General features: G+C 54.1%; 3 protein-coding genes and 1 pseudogene across 4 annotated transcripts; 2 read left to right on the top strand and 2 right to left on the bottom strand.

The window, feature by feature from the left end:
• The first annotated feature begins 536 nt into the window (after positions 1–536).
• Positions 537–2,648, top strand: LOC123148776 (heat shock 70 kDa protein BIP4-like; annotated as a pseudogene).
• Positions 2,649–3,156: 508 nt separating this feature from the next.
• On the bottom strand, positions 3,157–4,251 carry LOC123148778 (uncharacterized). Its single transcript, XM_044568263.1, has 3 exons — positions 3,777–4,251; positions 3,399–3,468; positions 3,157–3,307 (listed from the first exon to the last, which is right to left on the bottom strand). The coding sequence occupies exons 1-3, from the start codon at positions 4,033–4,035 to the stop codon at positions 3,223–3,225; spliced, it is 414 nt and encodes a 137-aa protein (XP_044424198.1). The 5' UTR covers positions 4,036–4,251; the 3' UTR covers positions 3,157–3,222.
• Positions 4,252–6,302: 2,051 nt separating this feature from the next.
• LOC123148777 (polyol transporter 5) lies at positions 6,303–8,387 on the top strand. 2 transcript variants are annotated; one of them, XM_044568262.1, is made up of 3 exons: positions 6,303–6,488; positions 6,569–6,915; positions 7,014–8,387. In XM_044568262.1, the coding sequence occupies exons 1-3, from the start codon at positions 6,359–6,361 to the stop codon at positions 7,956–7,958; spliced, it is 1,422 nt and encodes a 473-aa protein (XP_044424197.1). In that variant the 5' UTR covers positions 6,303–6,358; the 3' UTR covers positions 7,959–8,387. The 2 variants fall into 2 exon arrangements, with proteins under 2 accessions (XP_044424197.1, XP_044424196.1); XM_044568261.1 differs by having other exon boundaries at positions 6,322–6,492; positions 7,014–8,386.
• Positions 8,388–9,135: 748 nt separating this feature from the next.
• LOC123153740 (uncharacterized) lies at positions 9,136–10,027 on the bottom strand. Its single transcript, XM_044572710.1, has one exon. It carries the CDS (start codon positions 9,906–9,908, stop codon positions 9,288–9,290), a length of 621 nt encoding a protein of 206 aa, XP_044428645.1. The 5' UTR covers positions 9,909–10,027; the 3' UTR covers positions 9,136–9,287.
• Between the last annotated feature and the right edge of the window lie 2,170 nt (positions 10,028–12,197).

Raw genomic sequence — 12,197 nt, 5'->3', positions numbered from 1 at the left:
GGCAGGCCCCTGCTCGTCCCCCTGGCTCCGCCCCTGGCCGTTAGGTGGCACTATACTCATGCCGTTGTACCGCTCAGGCAGACAATTTCATGGACACACGTTAGTTATTTTTCCGGTTGCAACGCACGAGCATTTGTGTTAGTAAATAAAAAGCTTTCATGAGGCCCACATTTGAATAAACAGAAGGCCGTGAAAAGGCCCATAAACAACTAAACACACATCGACGTTCCTATAGTTGCTAAAAAAAATCGACGCTCCTTTATCATCGATCGAGGCGGGAACGACATGTATACGTGTGCCTTCGCATCAACACGTCAAGGCATCTTGTTAACCGTCAGATCGGCAGAACTCACGGCTGAGATCACCAGCGTGACGCGTCCAAGTTTAAACTGGAGTCAGTGACCGCCTCCGATTCCTCCTTACGCAGCACGCACGAACGCAATAAATACATACGACGGCCTCCTCTTCTCCACCAAAGCAAACCAAAGCAAAACAGATCAATCGACATGGCTCGCGCTCGCGCTCGCGCGTCGTCCATGTGGATGCTGGCGGCGCTCGTCGCGGCGTTGCTTCTCGCGATCCCAGCTGCTTCCGCCGCTGCGCCCACGGAAGGCGGCAGCACGGGCACGGTCATCGGCATCGACCTCGGCACCACCTACTCGTGCGTCGGCGTCTACCGGAACGGCCGCGTCGAGATCATCGCCAACGACCAGGGCAACCGGATCACGCCCTCCTGGGTCGCCTTCACCGACGGAGGCGAGCGCCTCATCGGCGAGGCCGCCAAGAACCAGGCGGCCGCCAACCCGGAGCGCACCATCTACGACGCCAAGCGCCTCATCGGCCGGGGCTTCGCCGACGCCGTCGTGCAGCGGGACATCAAGCTGCTGCCCTACTCCGTCGTCGACCGCAAGGGCAAGCCGCACATCCAGGTGCAGGTCAAGGACGGCGACGTGCGCGTCTTCAGCCCCGAGGAGGTCAGCGCCATGGTGCTTACCAGGATGAAGGAGACCGCCGAGGCCTACCTCGGCGAGAAGGTCACCCACGCCGTCGTCACCGTGCCGGCCTACTTTAACGACGCGCAGCGCCAGGCCACCAAGGACGCCGGCGTCATCGCCGGGCTCAACGTTATCCGCATCGTCAACGAGCCCACAGCCGCGGCCATCGCCTACGGCATCGACGAGAAGGGGCCCGAAAAGAACGTCCTGGTGTTCGACCTCGGCGGCGGCACCTTTGACGTCAGCGTGCTCTCCATCGACAATGGCGTCTTCGAGGTCCTGGCCACCAACGGCGACACGCACCTAGGCGGTGAGGATTTCGACCAGCGCCTCATGGACTACTTCATCAAGCTCATCAAGCGGAAGCACGGCCGGGACATCGCCGGCGACCTGCGCGCGCTGGGCAAGCTGCGCCGGGAGTGCGAGCGCGCCAAGCGTGCCCTCAGCAACCAGCACCAGGTGCGCGTCGAGATCGAATCGCTCTTTGACGGCGTCGACTTCTCGGAGCCGCTCACCAGGGCACGGTTCGAGGAGCTCAACGCCGACCTTTTCCGCAAGACGATGGTGCCCGTGAAGAAGGCCATGGCCGACGCCGGGCTAAGCAAGGCCGACATCGACGAGATCGTGCTCGTCGGTGGCAGCACCAGGATTCCCAAGGTGCAGCAGCTCCTCAAGGACTACTTCGACGGCAAGGAGCCCAACAAGGGGGTCAACCCCGACGAGGCCGTCGCGTACGGCGCCGCCGTGCAGGCCAGCATCGTGAGCGGGCACGTCGACGACAACACCAAAACCATGATCCTGCTCGACGTCGCGCCGCTCACACTAGGCATGGAGACGGTCGGCGGTGTCATGACCAAGCTGATCCCGAGGAACACGGTGGTGCCGACGAAGAAGGCGCAGGTGTTCACCACGTACCAGGACAAGCAGACCACCGTGTCCATCAAGGTCTACGAGGGCGAGCGGAGCATGACCAAGGACAACAGGCTCCTCGGCAAGTTCGACCTCTCCGGGATCCCGCCGGCTCCGAGGGGCACGCCGCAGATCGAGGTGACGTTCGAGGTCGACGTGAACGGCATCCTGCACGTCAAGGCGGCGGACAAGGGCACCGGCAAGTCGGAGAAGATCACCATCACCAACGAGGGCCGTCGGCATAGCCAGGAGGACATCGACCGGATGGTGCGCGAGGCGGAGGAGTTCGCCGAGGCGGATCGCAAGCTCAAGGAGCGGGTCGACGCTCGGAACAAGCTAGAGACATACGTGTACAGCATCAAGAACACCGTCGACAGTAAGATGGCCGATGCCATGGGGAGGGATGAGAAGGAGAAGGTCCAGGATGCGGTGAGGCAGGTGAACGAGTGGCTCGATGACAATGCAGAGGCGGAGAAGGAGGACTACGATGAGAAGCTCCGGGAGCTGGAGGACGTCTGCAACCCTATCATCACGGAGGTGTACCAGAGGTCTGGAGGCGCACCAAATGACCACACGACTGAGGACGACGACGATCATGACGAACTCTAGGCACGTGCAACTTGTTAGATCATATAGTATTTACTAGTTTCTTTTATTTTTGCCCTACAAATATATGTACATATGCACGTTTGCATTGCATTCTTTCCTAGTATAATATAAAGTTGTGATACAATGATTTTATGACGTACTCATTGGTTTATAACTAATCCTTTATTTATGAGTTATTGTTGGAATTGATGAACTCTAGTTGATTGAGAATCAACATCTATTGGATGGTTCGGAGGGTGTTGTATCCTAGCCCACCATATGATATCAAACCACCTGCGGATTCTTCTTTCAGTGAGAGGCGATGTTTCTGTTAATAGTGAGATGTCTATAGTGCCTTTGTCAATATCAAAACCTGTAGGCTCATTCTCTCGAAAATGCTTAGTATATATATACGTGCATGCCTTCACAAGAATGAGTATATGTGAGCACCCGTGTATGTATATTATGTTTATAAAAAAACTCGTCAGTTTCTTGATGTTATGGCCGATGGTGTTCTCCTAGCACCACATGCACCATAACTACACGGAGGAAGACACAAGTGGGCGCTTCAGCCACCTCTTATTTATGCAGATATATATATACCCTTGAAAATCAATGCACATCATATTGTCATGGGTTCTTGCTCACACATTTAGCCAGAGGCGGACCACGGAAAAAAATTAAGGTGTGGCGAAGTCTCACTAAGATTTTTTTAATGCGAATCAAAGAGTTAATACACACTACGAACGAATAACCAAATACAATGGAAATATAGACATGCCTCAATAGGAAAACAACCTAAAACCTTTTCAAATCTGCAATGAGAAAATTAATATATCACTAAAATATGGTTGAATTTAAGGCTGTTCAAAATTGCTACAAAATTTCAGAAAAATGAGAAATTACCTCTTCCTCTTTTCTTTGGATTTACTAGTCCCTTTCCCTTTCCTTCCATCTTCTAGCAATCTAGACAAAACTGAGCCGGTTGGGCATCTTATTAGTCAGTGCCTTTCTGTCCATGAAGAATTGACACTTTGACAGAAGAAAAAACGCTACTGCCCATCAAAGTTCAGAGTTCGGACAGGCACAGATACAGGTACGACGTGTTCAATAACTGAATAAGCAGGGTTCAATTAGTATTTAGTACAGACTTGGCTGTGTCAAATGACGCAGCTAGCTACTAGTCTTTTTACATCTAAACTGAATATGCAGGACTCAATTAGTACAGAGTACAGACTACAGACTCGACGTGTTCAGTGGGATGAATGCCAGACTTGGTCTCACCTGAATCCCAAACCCCGACCGTGGCCGTCGCCTGCTGGAGCCGCCGTTGAAGCCGCCGCGCCGCTGGAGTCGCCGCCTGAGCTGCTGCTGAAGCCGCCGTTGAAGCCGCCGCGCCGCTGGAGTCGCCGCCGGAGCTGCTGCTGAAGCCGCCGCCGAAGCCGCCGCTTGCTGCTGCCGTCGCTTGCTGCGCCGCTGGATCCGCCGCCCTCCAAGGCTCCAAGCCCCCAGCCTTCCGCCGCCCGCGCCCGCCTGGTGCCATGGTCCTCGCGACCTCGCGCCCGCCAGGTAAGCCGCCGCCGCCGCGCTAGCTAGGTTTGGGTCTCGGGCAGGGACAGAGCAGAGGAGTGGGCAGGGACGAAGCGTGGACTGCGTGGTCGCCGCTGGGTCGTTCGTTTTCTTTTTTTTAGGTGGGTGGGACCAGAGGGGACGTGGGGGCGTGGGCAGAGGGCGCTCGAGCCAGCTGCGGTCGAGGGCTCGAGGCCACCGTTGGCTGCCTGGCTGTGGTCGAGGACTGGAGGCTCGAGCGGCCGAATGATAGATACATACGAATAAATTTTTTTTTGCCAATAAAAGGTATGGCAGGTGCCATACCTCGCCCACCGGAGCGCTCCGCCACTGCATTTAGCAGTAATGAATACGCTGATTTGTTACAAACTAACCACTACTATAAAGATTTCTTGACAAATTGTTGTTTGCCTTGATTTTCGCATGCTGTGTTCTTTAAATGGCGCCAAATCCTGTGCGTGCGTGCATGCGTGTGCATTATTATCATATGCCTTTGTACTGTACAAGATCTCTCTTGGTTCATAAAATAATCACCATTTCTAATGTGCTGAATTCACAATAAATATTTTATTAAAGAAAGATGCTGGCTAGCTAAGCATACTGAAGACTTCCGTGAAAATTGATGCAAGTTTCTTGTCAAGTTCGTAGAGTAAAGAGGTAGTAGAAAACTAGTGTGCTCTAGATGGATGTTGGCTGGTACTATTAGCCGAAGACATCTCACGACACCATGACACAAGTTGGAATGATTGTGCTACTCTTTTGTCTTTACTACACGTGTTGATTAATGACACTAATGTTGTTCCGATAAAGTAAAAAAGTGAAGTCACTACCAGTACTCCCTCCGTCCGAAAAATCATGTCCCTCAAAAATATCATTTGTGTTAAGTTCTACTTTCTATGTAAACAAATATAAGAGCGTTTAGGTCAAATACTTGAGTGATCTAAATGCTCCTATATTTTTTTATGAAAGGAGTACAATTTAGATTGGCTCATCCTATTGGCACACTTGTGAGATTTATTCATACTGGTCGCTTGTCTTAGATGAAAGGGATAAAAAAATGCTAGCAAAGGAAGCCTAGCACCTTGTAGCATTTAGCCTTGGTAAACCTATAGTGGTAGGAAGCATCCGAAAAACAAGTTTTATCACCATTATGAGTAACAATAGTTTAATACAATAAAAGGAAAAATAATCTCAGACCATTTTAAGAAGTTTTTAGTGGTTTTACAAGGCTACGGGGCAGTATATATGTTAGAGTTTAGGCAGCGGATTGCGCGAGCACTTATAGAAGTTCAAGGTGTCATATAAGTAAATGAAAGTTTCAAATCATTAATTGCATGATTGTTCAGTTGGTGAGGCACTTCGGCCACACCTACTCTCTCACACCTTCATGTATTGGTTGATAAATAGTCCTCACCTGTAGTGTTGAGAAATCAAAACAAACATGTTTTTATAGATAGAAGTACCAGTTATCCTCTTATATGTTCATAGAAATTGATGCATGTTCTTCACTTGTGACAAAGAATACTTGGAATAGGAGGTAGTGGGAAACTAAGTCCGTGGGCAACATTTTATAGATAGTTCTTAACTAGGCAATATGTTTGAAGGATGTGTACACATAGGAATAATCCATTGGCATCCATTAGTAAGTGTCCAAGAACGTGCTCATGCTCGTGTCCATCCTCTTCTCCGGCTGGACGTCCGACTTCTTGGGCCGCCGCGCCACGCTTGTGACAGCCAACGCCCTCTTTATGGCCGGCGCGCTCGCCTTGTCCCTCGGCGGCAGCTACGCCGGCCTGATGGTTGCATGCTTCATCATCAGCATCGGCATGGGTTTCACCCTCGTCGCCGCGCCGGCCTACAACGTCGAGATCGCTCCGCCGTCCACGCGCGGCGTGCTCTCGTCGCTGCTCAACGGACAAATGTGATGGTTTTGAGTAATTTACTCGCCTTGAACTGTTATATATATATATAGCAAGTAACAAAGGACAACGGGGCATCCAAAGGTTGATTTATTTCTGTCGAGAACCAAGATCTAAGCAGGTCTGTCTGCCTCGCGTTAATTGGGTGACAATCACCTGTCGTTTATCAAAAAACAAAGTGACAATCACCTGTCATTTCCACGAGCTAAGAGACAAATAAAAACTAGCCACACTGAATGAAATCTGTGGGGTAGCTGATGGATCTCACCGGCTAGCTTGCTCGTCGTCTTCTGCAAGTGCACCAAGTTGTAGATCTCTTTAAGGAAAAAGGTGTGGCTGAAGCAGAACCTGGGGCCGGCGAGGAAACAGGGCGGCGCCATGACGCACGATGCAGCCGCCGAAGCCACCACCACGAAGCTGCTCGCCGTGCTCGAGAAGCCACGGCGGAACATGTACGCCTTCGCCTGCGTCACGCTCGCCTCCATGACCACAATCGTCACGGGCTACAGTACGTGAGTCGCCGTCGTCCATGGCTCGAATTTGTACGTCACCGATGCTCTGCCGCGTGATCGTGTGCCTCCACTGCAGATCTCGCCTTGATGAGCGGCGCGGAGCTCTTCATCCGCGAGGACCTGGGCCTCACCGACACGCAGGTCGAGCTGCTCGCGGGGTCCATGAACGTGTTCATGCTCGCGTCCATCCTCTTCTCCGGCTGGACGGCCGACCTCCTGGGCCGCCGCGTCACGCTTGTGGTCGCCAACGCCTTCCTCACGGCCGGCGCGCTCGCCATGTCCCTTGGCGGCGGCTACGCGGCGCTCATGGCTGCGCGCTTCGTCACCAGCATCGGCATGGGGCTCGCCCTCGTCGTCGCGCCGGTCTACAACGCCGAGATCTCGCCGCCGTCCACGCGTGGCGTGCTCTCGTCGCTGCTCGACGTACGTATGTGCCGGCGTCTCATGGACAGGAACAGGGTTCGATTTGACTAGTGATGAAGGAGCTTAATCTGTTCTTCTTGGTATTATGCATTGGCCAGATTTTTATCAACGTCGGCATCCTTCTCGGCTACACGTCCAACTACGCCTTGGCCGACCTGCCGGCGCACCTCGCCTGGCGCATCATGTACGCCATCGGGGTGCTCCCGCCCGTGCTCCTAGCCGTGGGGGTGCTCGCCATGCCGGAGTCGCCTCGATGGCTCGCCATGCGCGGACGCCACGCCGAGGCGCGCGCGGTGCTCTGGCGCACCTCCGACACCGCCGAGGAGGCCGACGTCCGCCTCGAGGACATAAAGCGGACCTTTGATGCGCCGCAGGCTGCTGGCTCCGTGTGGCAGGAGCTGATCGTCCGGCCGTCGGCGACAGTCAGGCGAATCCTCATATGCGTTGTCGGGCTGCACTTCTTCCAGGAGGCGTCCGGCATCGACGCCGTCGTTCTGTACAGCCCGCTGGTGTTTAACAAGGCCGGCATGTCCGCGACTAGCTCCATACTAGGCGCCACCGTGGCCGTCGGGGTCGTCAAGACGTGCTTCATCTTCGTGGCCATGCTCCTGGTCGACCGCGTAGGCCGGCGCCCGCTCCTGCTGGCCAGCGCCGGCGGCGTCGCGGTGTCCTTCACCGCTCTGGCGCTCACGCTCTGCGTCCGCGAGACATCGTCGGCGAGCGCAGCCGCGTCCGTGGCGTCCGTGATGGCGTTCGTGGCGGCGTTCTCCGTCGGGTTCGGGCCGCTCGCGTCCACGTACGCCGCGGAGATCATGCCGCTGCGGCTGCGCGCGCAGGGCGCGGGCCTCGGCATGGCGGTCAACCGGCTGACGTGCGGGGCGGTGAGCATGTCGTTCATATCCCTCGCCGGGTGGATAACGATGCCTGGGTGCTTCTTCCTTTATGCCGGCGTGGCGGCGACGGCGTGCGTGTTCGTGCACCTGCGGCTGCCGGAGACGAGGGGCCGGAGCTTGGAGGATATGGAGGCCCTCTTCGCCAAATGACGGACGTGTCCACTCACTCCTTGAGAGCTGAAAATATTGGCGCAGACAGCCACGATTTGTCACCTGCATCCGCATGGGGTTCGCCGTAATCGTCGCGCCGGTCTACAACGCCAAGATCCCACCGCCGTCCATGCCGGGTTTCGTGGCCAGGACTCGATTTGACTTGTGGAGTTTAAACGTCTCTTGATAGTATTATACTTTTGCCGGATATTTATCAACCGTCGGCATCCTTCTCGGCCACCTTGGCCGGCCTGCCGGTGCACCTCGGCTGGTGCTCCATGCACGTCATCGGGGGTGCTTCTAGAGTGTGAAGAAACAACGACTAATAACAATTGTGTCACATGTTGGCTTTGCCATCAGCATTCACTTTCTTTGAAGATTGCCCGACATAATTGAGAGGCTAGTAAGAGTTGAGATCATGTCAATTTCATTGTTTTTGAGATAGCTCATCACTCATGTCGAGTGGTAACTGACTGCTTCGGAAGGGAAAGAGCACATGTGAAGGTACGGTTTGTATGGTCCAAGGTAAGATGTGTGCGTGACAACGGTGTGGACAACTGCAAAGCTCCCTTTCTTTTTTTGTTTGCAAGAAAAATGACGTCTGGACCGCGGAGCAGACCGATACATGACCGTGTTGAATGGTAGAATACGTCCGGACCAAATGGTTGCGGGTGGTTAGAGGGTCCACGTTGGGGATTACCTAATAATAGTAAAGATGATGTAATTTCTGTTTTATTTGAAAGGAAGATGATGTTAATTTCAAAAACCTAAACTAAACACACTGCTCTATACCAACACGTAGTCGAGGCCCTTGTGGCTGCACGCTTTTGGCATCGGCATGGTGTTCGCTCGTCGTCGTCGTGCCGGTCTACAACGCCAAGATCCCACCGCCGCCCCCGCGCAGCGTGCCGTCGTCGTTGCTCCACGTACGTCTGTGGCGGGTTTCATGGACATGACTCGATTTGACTTGTGGTGGAGTTTTAACGTCTCTGGAATTCTGGATAGTATTATACTTTGGCCGGATATTTATCAGCGTCGGCATATCCTTCTCGGCAACACGTCCAGCTAACTACGCCGCCTTGGCCGGCCTGCCGGTGCACCTCGGCTGGCGCTCCATCTACGTCATCGTGGGTGCTAGTAACAGTTGAGATCATGTCAATTTTGAAGACCTAAAGTCACCGAAGATCCAAAGCCTATGAACAGGGTTACAGACGCGTGGACTAAGGACGTGTCACCCTACACATACTCCTATATAACATGACGCAACAAACTAAAGAAAAATAATAAGAAAAAGCTAAGCCAAAATATCTATGCTAGCTTGGAGTAGTGCTACTGTCTCTGCATGCTGAGCTCCCTGCGGAAGTTGCCGATGAACCTCTCCGTGTTGGCAAACAGCTCCTCCCGACTCATCTTCACGTCCCCGTCCATGTCGACTTCACAATCTTCCTCCTCCTCCTCCTCCTCCTCCTGGCGTGCCTTTTCCTCTTCGCCGGCTTGCTGGCCGCCGTTCAGCGAGCTGAGGAAGAAGATGCTCGCCGTCGACGGGCACTTTTTCAGCACCTTCAGCACCACCTCCTTGGTCTTGGTCTTCAGCTCGAATATATTACTCGCCACAAAGGCAGGCACCACGACAAGATCACCCAGAACCGCCGCCCGTTCGTCGGGACGGACTGATTCAGCTCCAGCCCTCTGGAACGGCGAGGCCTCGACGGCCTGACCGGCACTCGGAGACCCGTGCCGGTCTTCGTCGTCGGCGATGGAAGCGCCGCCGCCGCCGACGAAGGCCTGGATGCCGAGCGCGAGGACGATGCCGTTGAAGAGGAGGTAGCCGTAGGCGACCCTGAGGAAGACGGGCAGCAGCAGCGCGAGGAGGAGGAGGGCGAGGAGGGAGCTCAGCTTGGCCACCTGGGAGATCAGTGCCGCCGGCGGGAGCGTGAGCTTGACCCCCATTGATCACGAGCTCTGCCGACTTGCCGATGTAGCTAGCTAGGTAGCTAGTGGTTCAGGTGCACTGGATGCCTCTATTGCCTGGGCTCTGGAGCAAGGAAAGGATACTGTCTATCGGTCTAGCCGCCCGGCCAAGTATATATAGACAAAAATCAGATATTTTTCTGGCTGTCTTAATTAAATAATGAAATATTTCCTTGCTGGCTAAGAAAAAGAAACATATCTGTCACTGCACTGATGACGTAGAAGAATTTGTAGTGGGTATACCTATGGGTTGCTCCACTAGCTAGTAGACCAAGTTAATTAGCGGGAAAAGACAAAGCGTTGGGGAAACATCACATTAAGCTAGCTAGTAGTAGTGCACTGATCGAATACTTAGGGCGGTCCAAATTCATGCATGCCATACGCGCACGTTACGTGTCCGTGGTACCGCAGAAATAAGATGCAGTGAATGAGTTAGCGCGTTGGACGGTGCTACCACGAGTACGTACAGTCGCGATCAGCCGTAGAAGGGGCGTGCCCGTCAAAATCATGACGCGCCGGCTGCGGACGAGTCCATATTGGCCCTGTCGGCCAAGGTTTGTGGCAACAGTTTAGACTCCAACAAATGAACGCACGTTACGCACGTACACCGTATGAGCACCTCGAGGGATATTCCTCTTCCACCAACGTTATAAAGTCTGAAAGTAAATTCAGAAAAAAATACAAGCATATGTGTCAAGTTTAGGAGTTGAACCCGAGTGATATTGATAAAAAATATATGCCCCTAAAAATAGAATCTTTTCGATTTTTGCATTGTGTAAAATAGGGCACTCAAAGCATCTACAACCAGACTTGGCAGATCCGACCTCTCAAACGCATGTGGACGCGTCCGGACGCATCCGCGGACAGTGACCAGTCACGCCTCAAAAAATACATCCCACATCCGGATACCTCAAATCCATATTATTACATGCAACGCAGCGATCTTTGAGCGGAGCTTCGTCCGGTGCCGCTCCCCGCTCGTCCGGCTCCGCCGTGGCCATGTCCAATGGCCGGCTGCACCCCTCAGAGTCTTGGTCTGGCCGTCGACAAGGTAGATTAGGGCATGGAACACGAGCCGGCTCACGGGACTCAACGCGCCGTTGTCTCCCATGCCCTAATCATCCTCGTCGGAGCCCAGAACCCTTTGGGTGCCGGTGGATGTCAGATTGATGATGGATCTGTCCTGGGACGTGTCGGCCACATCCACCACAACGCGGTTGCGGCGCCCGGACTGGTGTACTGTACGGGGCGCCGGAGAATGCGACTCCGCCTCGCCGACGTCCACCACAGCGAGTGCAACCGCCATGCCCCGTGTCCGCTGTCGCGCACGCCTGGAACGACGCATGATGTTTGCGTCGGACGACGCCCACGATGGGTCCATGGCCTCAGTGTGCCAACGGAGGGGTTATGCGTCCGCCAACGCACTCGGACACCAGACGGACCGCACCGCCTCCGATGAGGCAGCGACGGCGGCTGCCCTAGCGTCGGATCCATGTACCATTTAGACAGACGCAATGGATTGCCGACGGAAGGAGTCCGAGCGATGCCGGGCACAGGCTCCTCCCGGGGATGGTGGAGCGCAAGCCTTGTAACACCCCGGATGTAACTTTCCCTATTTGTACTCAAACTCTTGCCGTTTCCGGCGTTAAGTTATATTTATTTCCTCGGGTTCAGGTTTTGCCTCCGTGTGTTGTTGTCGTTGTCATGCATATCATATCATGTCATCATGTGCATTGCATTTGCATACGTGTTCATCTCATGCATTCGAGCATTTTCCCCGTTGTCCGTTTTGCATTCCGGCGCTTCGTTCTCCTCCGGTGGTCATTTCTAGCTTTCTTTCGTGTGTGGGGATTAAACATTTCCGGATTGGACCGAGACTTGCCAAGCGGCCTTGGTTTACTACCGGTAGACCGCCTGTCAAGTTTCGTACCATTTGGACTTCGTTTGGTATCCCAACGGTTAACCGAGGGACCGAAAAGGCCTCGTGTGTGTTGCAGCCCAACACCCCTCCAATTTGGCCCAAAACCCACCAAACTCTGCTCCATGTCCTAATCACGTGGCCGAAAATCGCACCTCATTTGGACTCTCCTAGCTACCCCTATGCCTATATATACACCCCCTCCAAAAATTCGCGGATCCCCCTTCCTCAAACCCTAAAAAAAATTCTCTCCCCGCCGCACCGGACGTGTCCGGACGAGCCGGACAACGTCCGGATCTCTCCCGCCGCCGCCCGCAGCCAGTGGCTCACCGCCACGTGGCCGCCGCCGT

This window comes from Triticum aestivum, chromosome 7A (assembly GCF_018294505.1).
Source record: "Triticum aestivum cultivar Chinese Spring chromosome 7A, IWGSC CS RefSeq v2.1, whole genome shotgun sequence".
NCBI classification, from domain to species: domain Eukaryota; kingdom Viridiplantae; phylum Streptophyta; class Magnoliopsida; order Poales; family Poaceae; genus Triticum; species Triticum aestivum.
Note: the sequence above shows the minus strand (reverse complement) of the source record. Positions and strands in the feature narration are given on the sequence as shown.

What these genes read in the sequence shown, in the direction of transcription:
- LOC123153740 (XM_044572710.1), bottom strand. Translation starts at nt 9,908, where the DNA reads ATGGGGGTCAAGCTCACGCTCCCGCCGGCGGCACTGATCTCCCAGGTG.
- LOC123148778 (XM_044568263.1), bottom strand. Translation starts at nt 4,035, where the DNA reads ATGGCACCAGGCGGGCGCGGGCGGCGGAAGGCTGGGGGCTTGGAGCCT. An exon ending in GGTCGGGGTTTGGGATTCAG is followed by an intron (nt 3,469 to 3,776) that starts GTGAGACCAAGT and finishes CAACCGGCTCAG; the next exon opens with TTTTGTCTAGATTGCTAGAA. An exon ending in TCCAAAGAAAAGAGGAAGAG is followed by an intron (nt 3,308 to 3,398) that starts GTAATTTCTCAT and finishes TTCTCATTGCAG; the next exon opens with ATTTGAAAAGGTTTTAGGTT.
- LOC123148777 (XM_044568262.1), top strand. Translation starts at nt 6,359, where the DNA reads ATGACGCACGATGCAGCCGCCGAAGCCACCACCACGAAGCTGCTCGCC. An exon ending in CACAATCGTCACGGGCTACA is followed by an intron (nt 6,489 to 6,568) that starts GTACGTGAGTCG and finishes CCTCCACTGCAG; the next exon opens with ATCTCGCCTTGATGAGCGGC. An exon ending in TGCTCTCGTCGCTGCTCGAC is followed by an intron (nt 6,916 to 7,013) that starts GTACGTATGTGC and finishes TGCATTGGCCAG; the next exon opens with ATTTTTATCAACGTCGGCAT.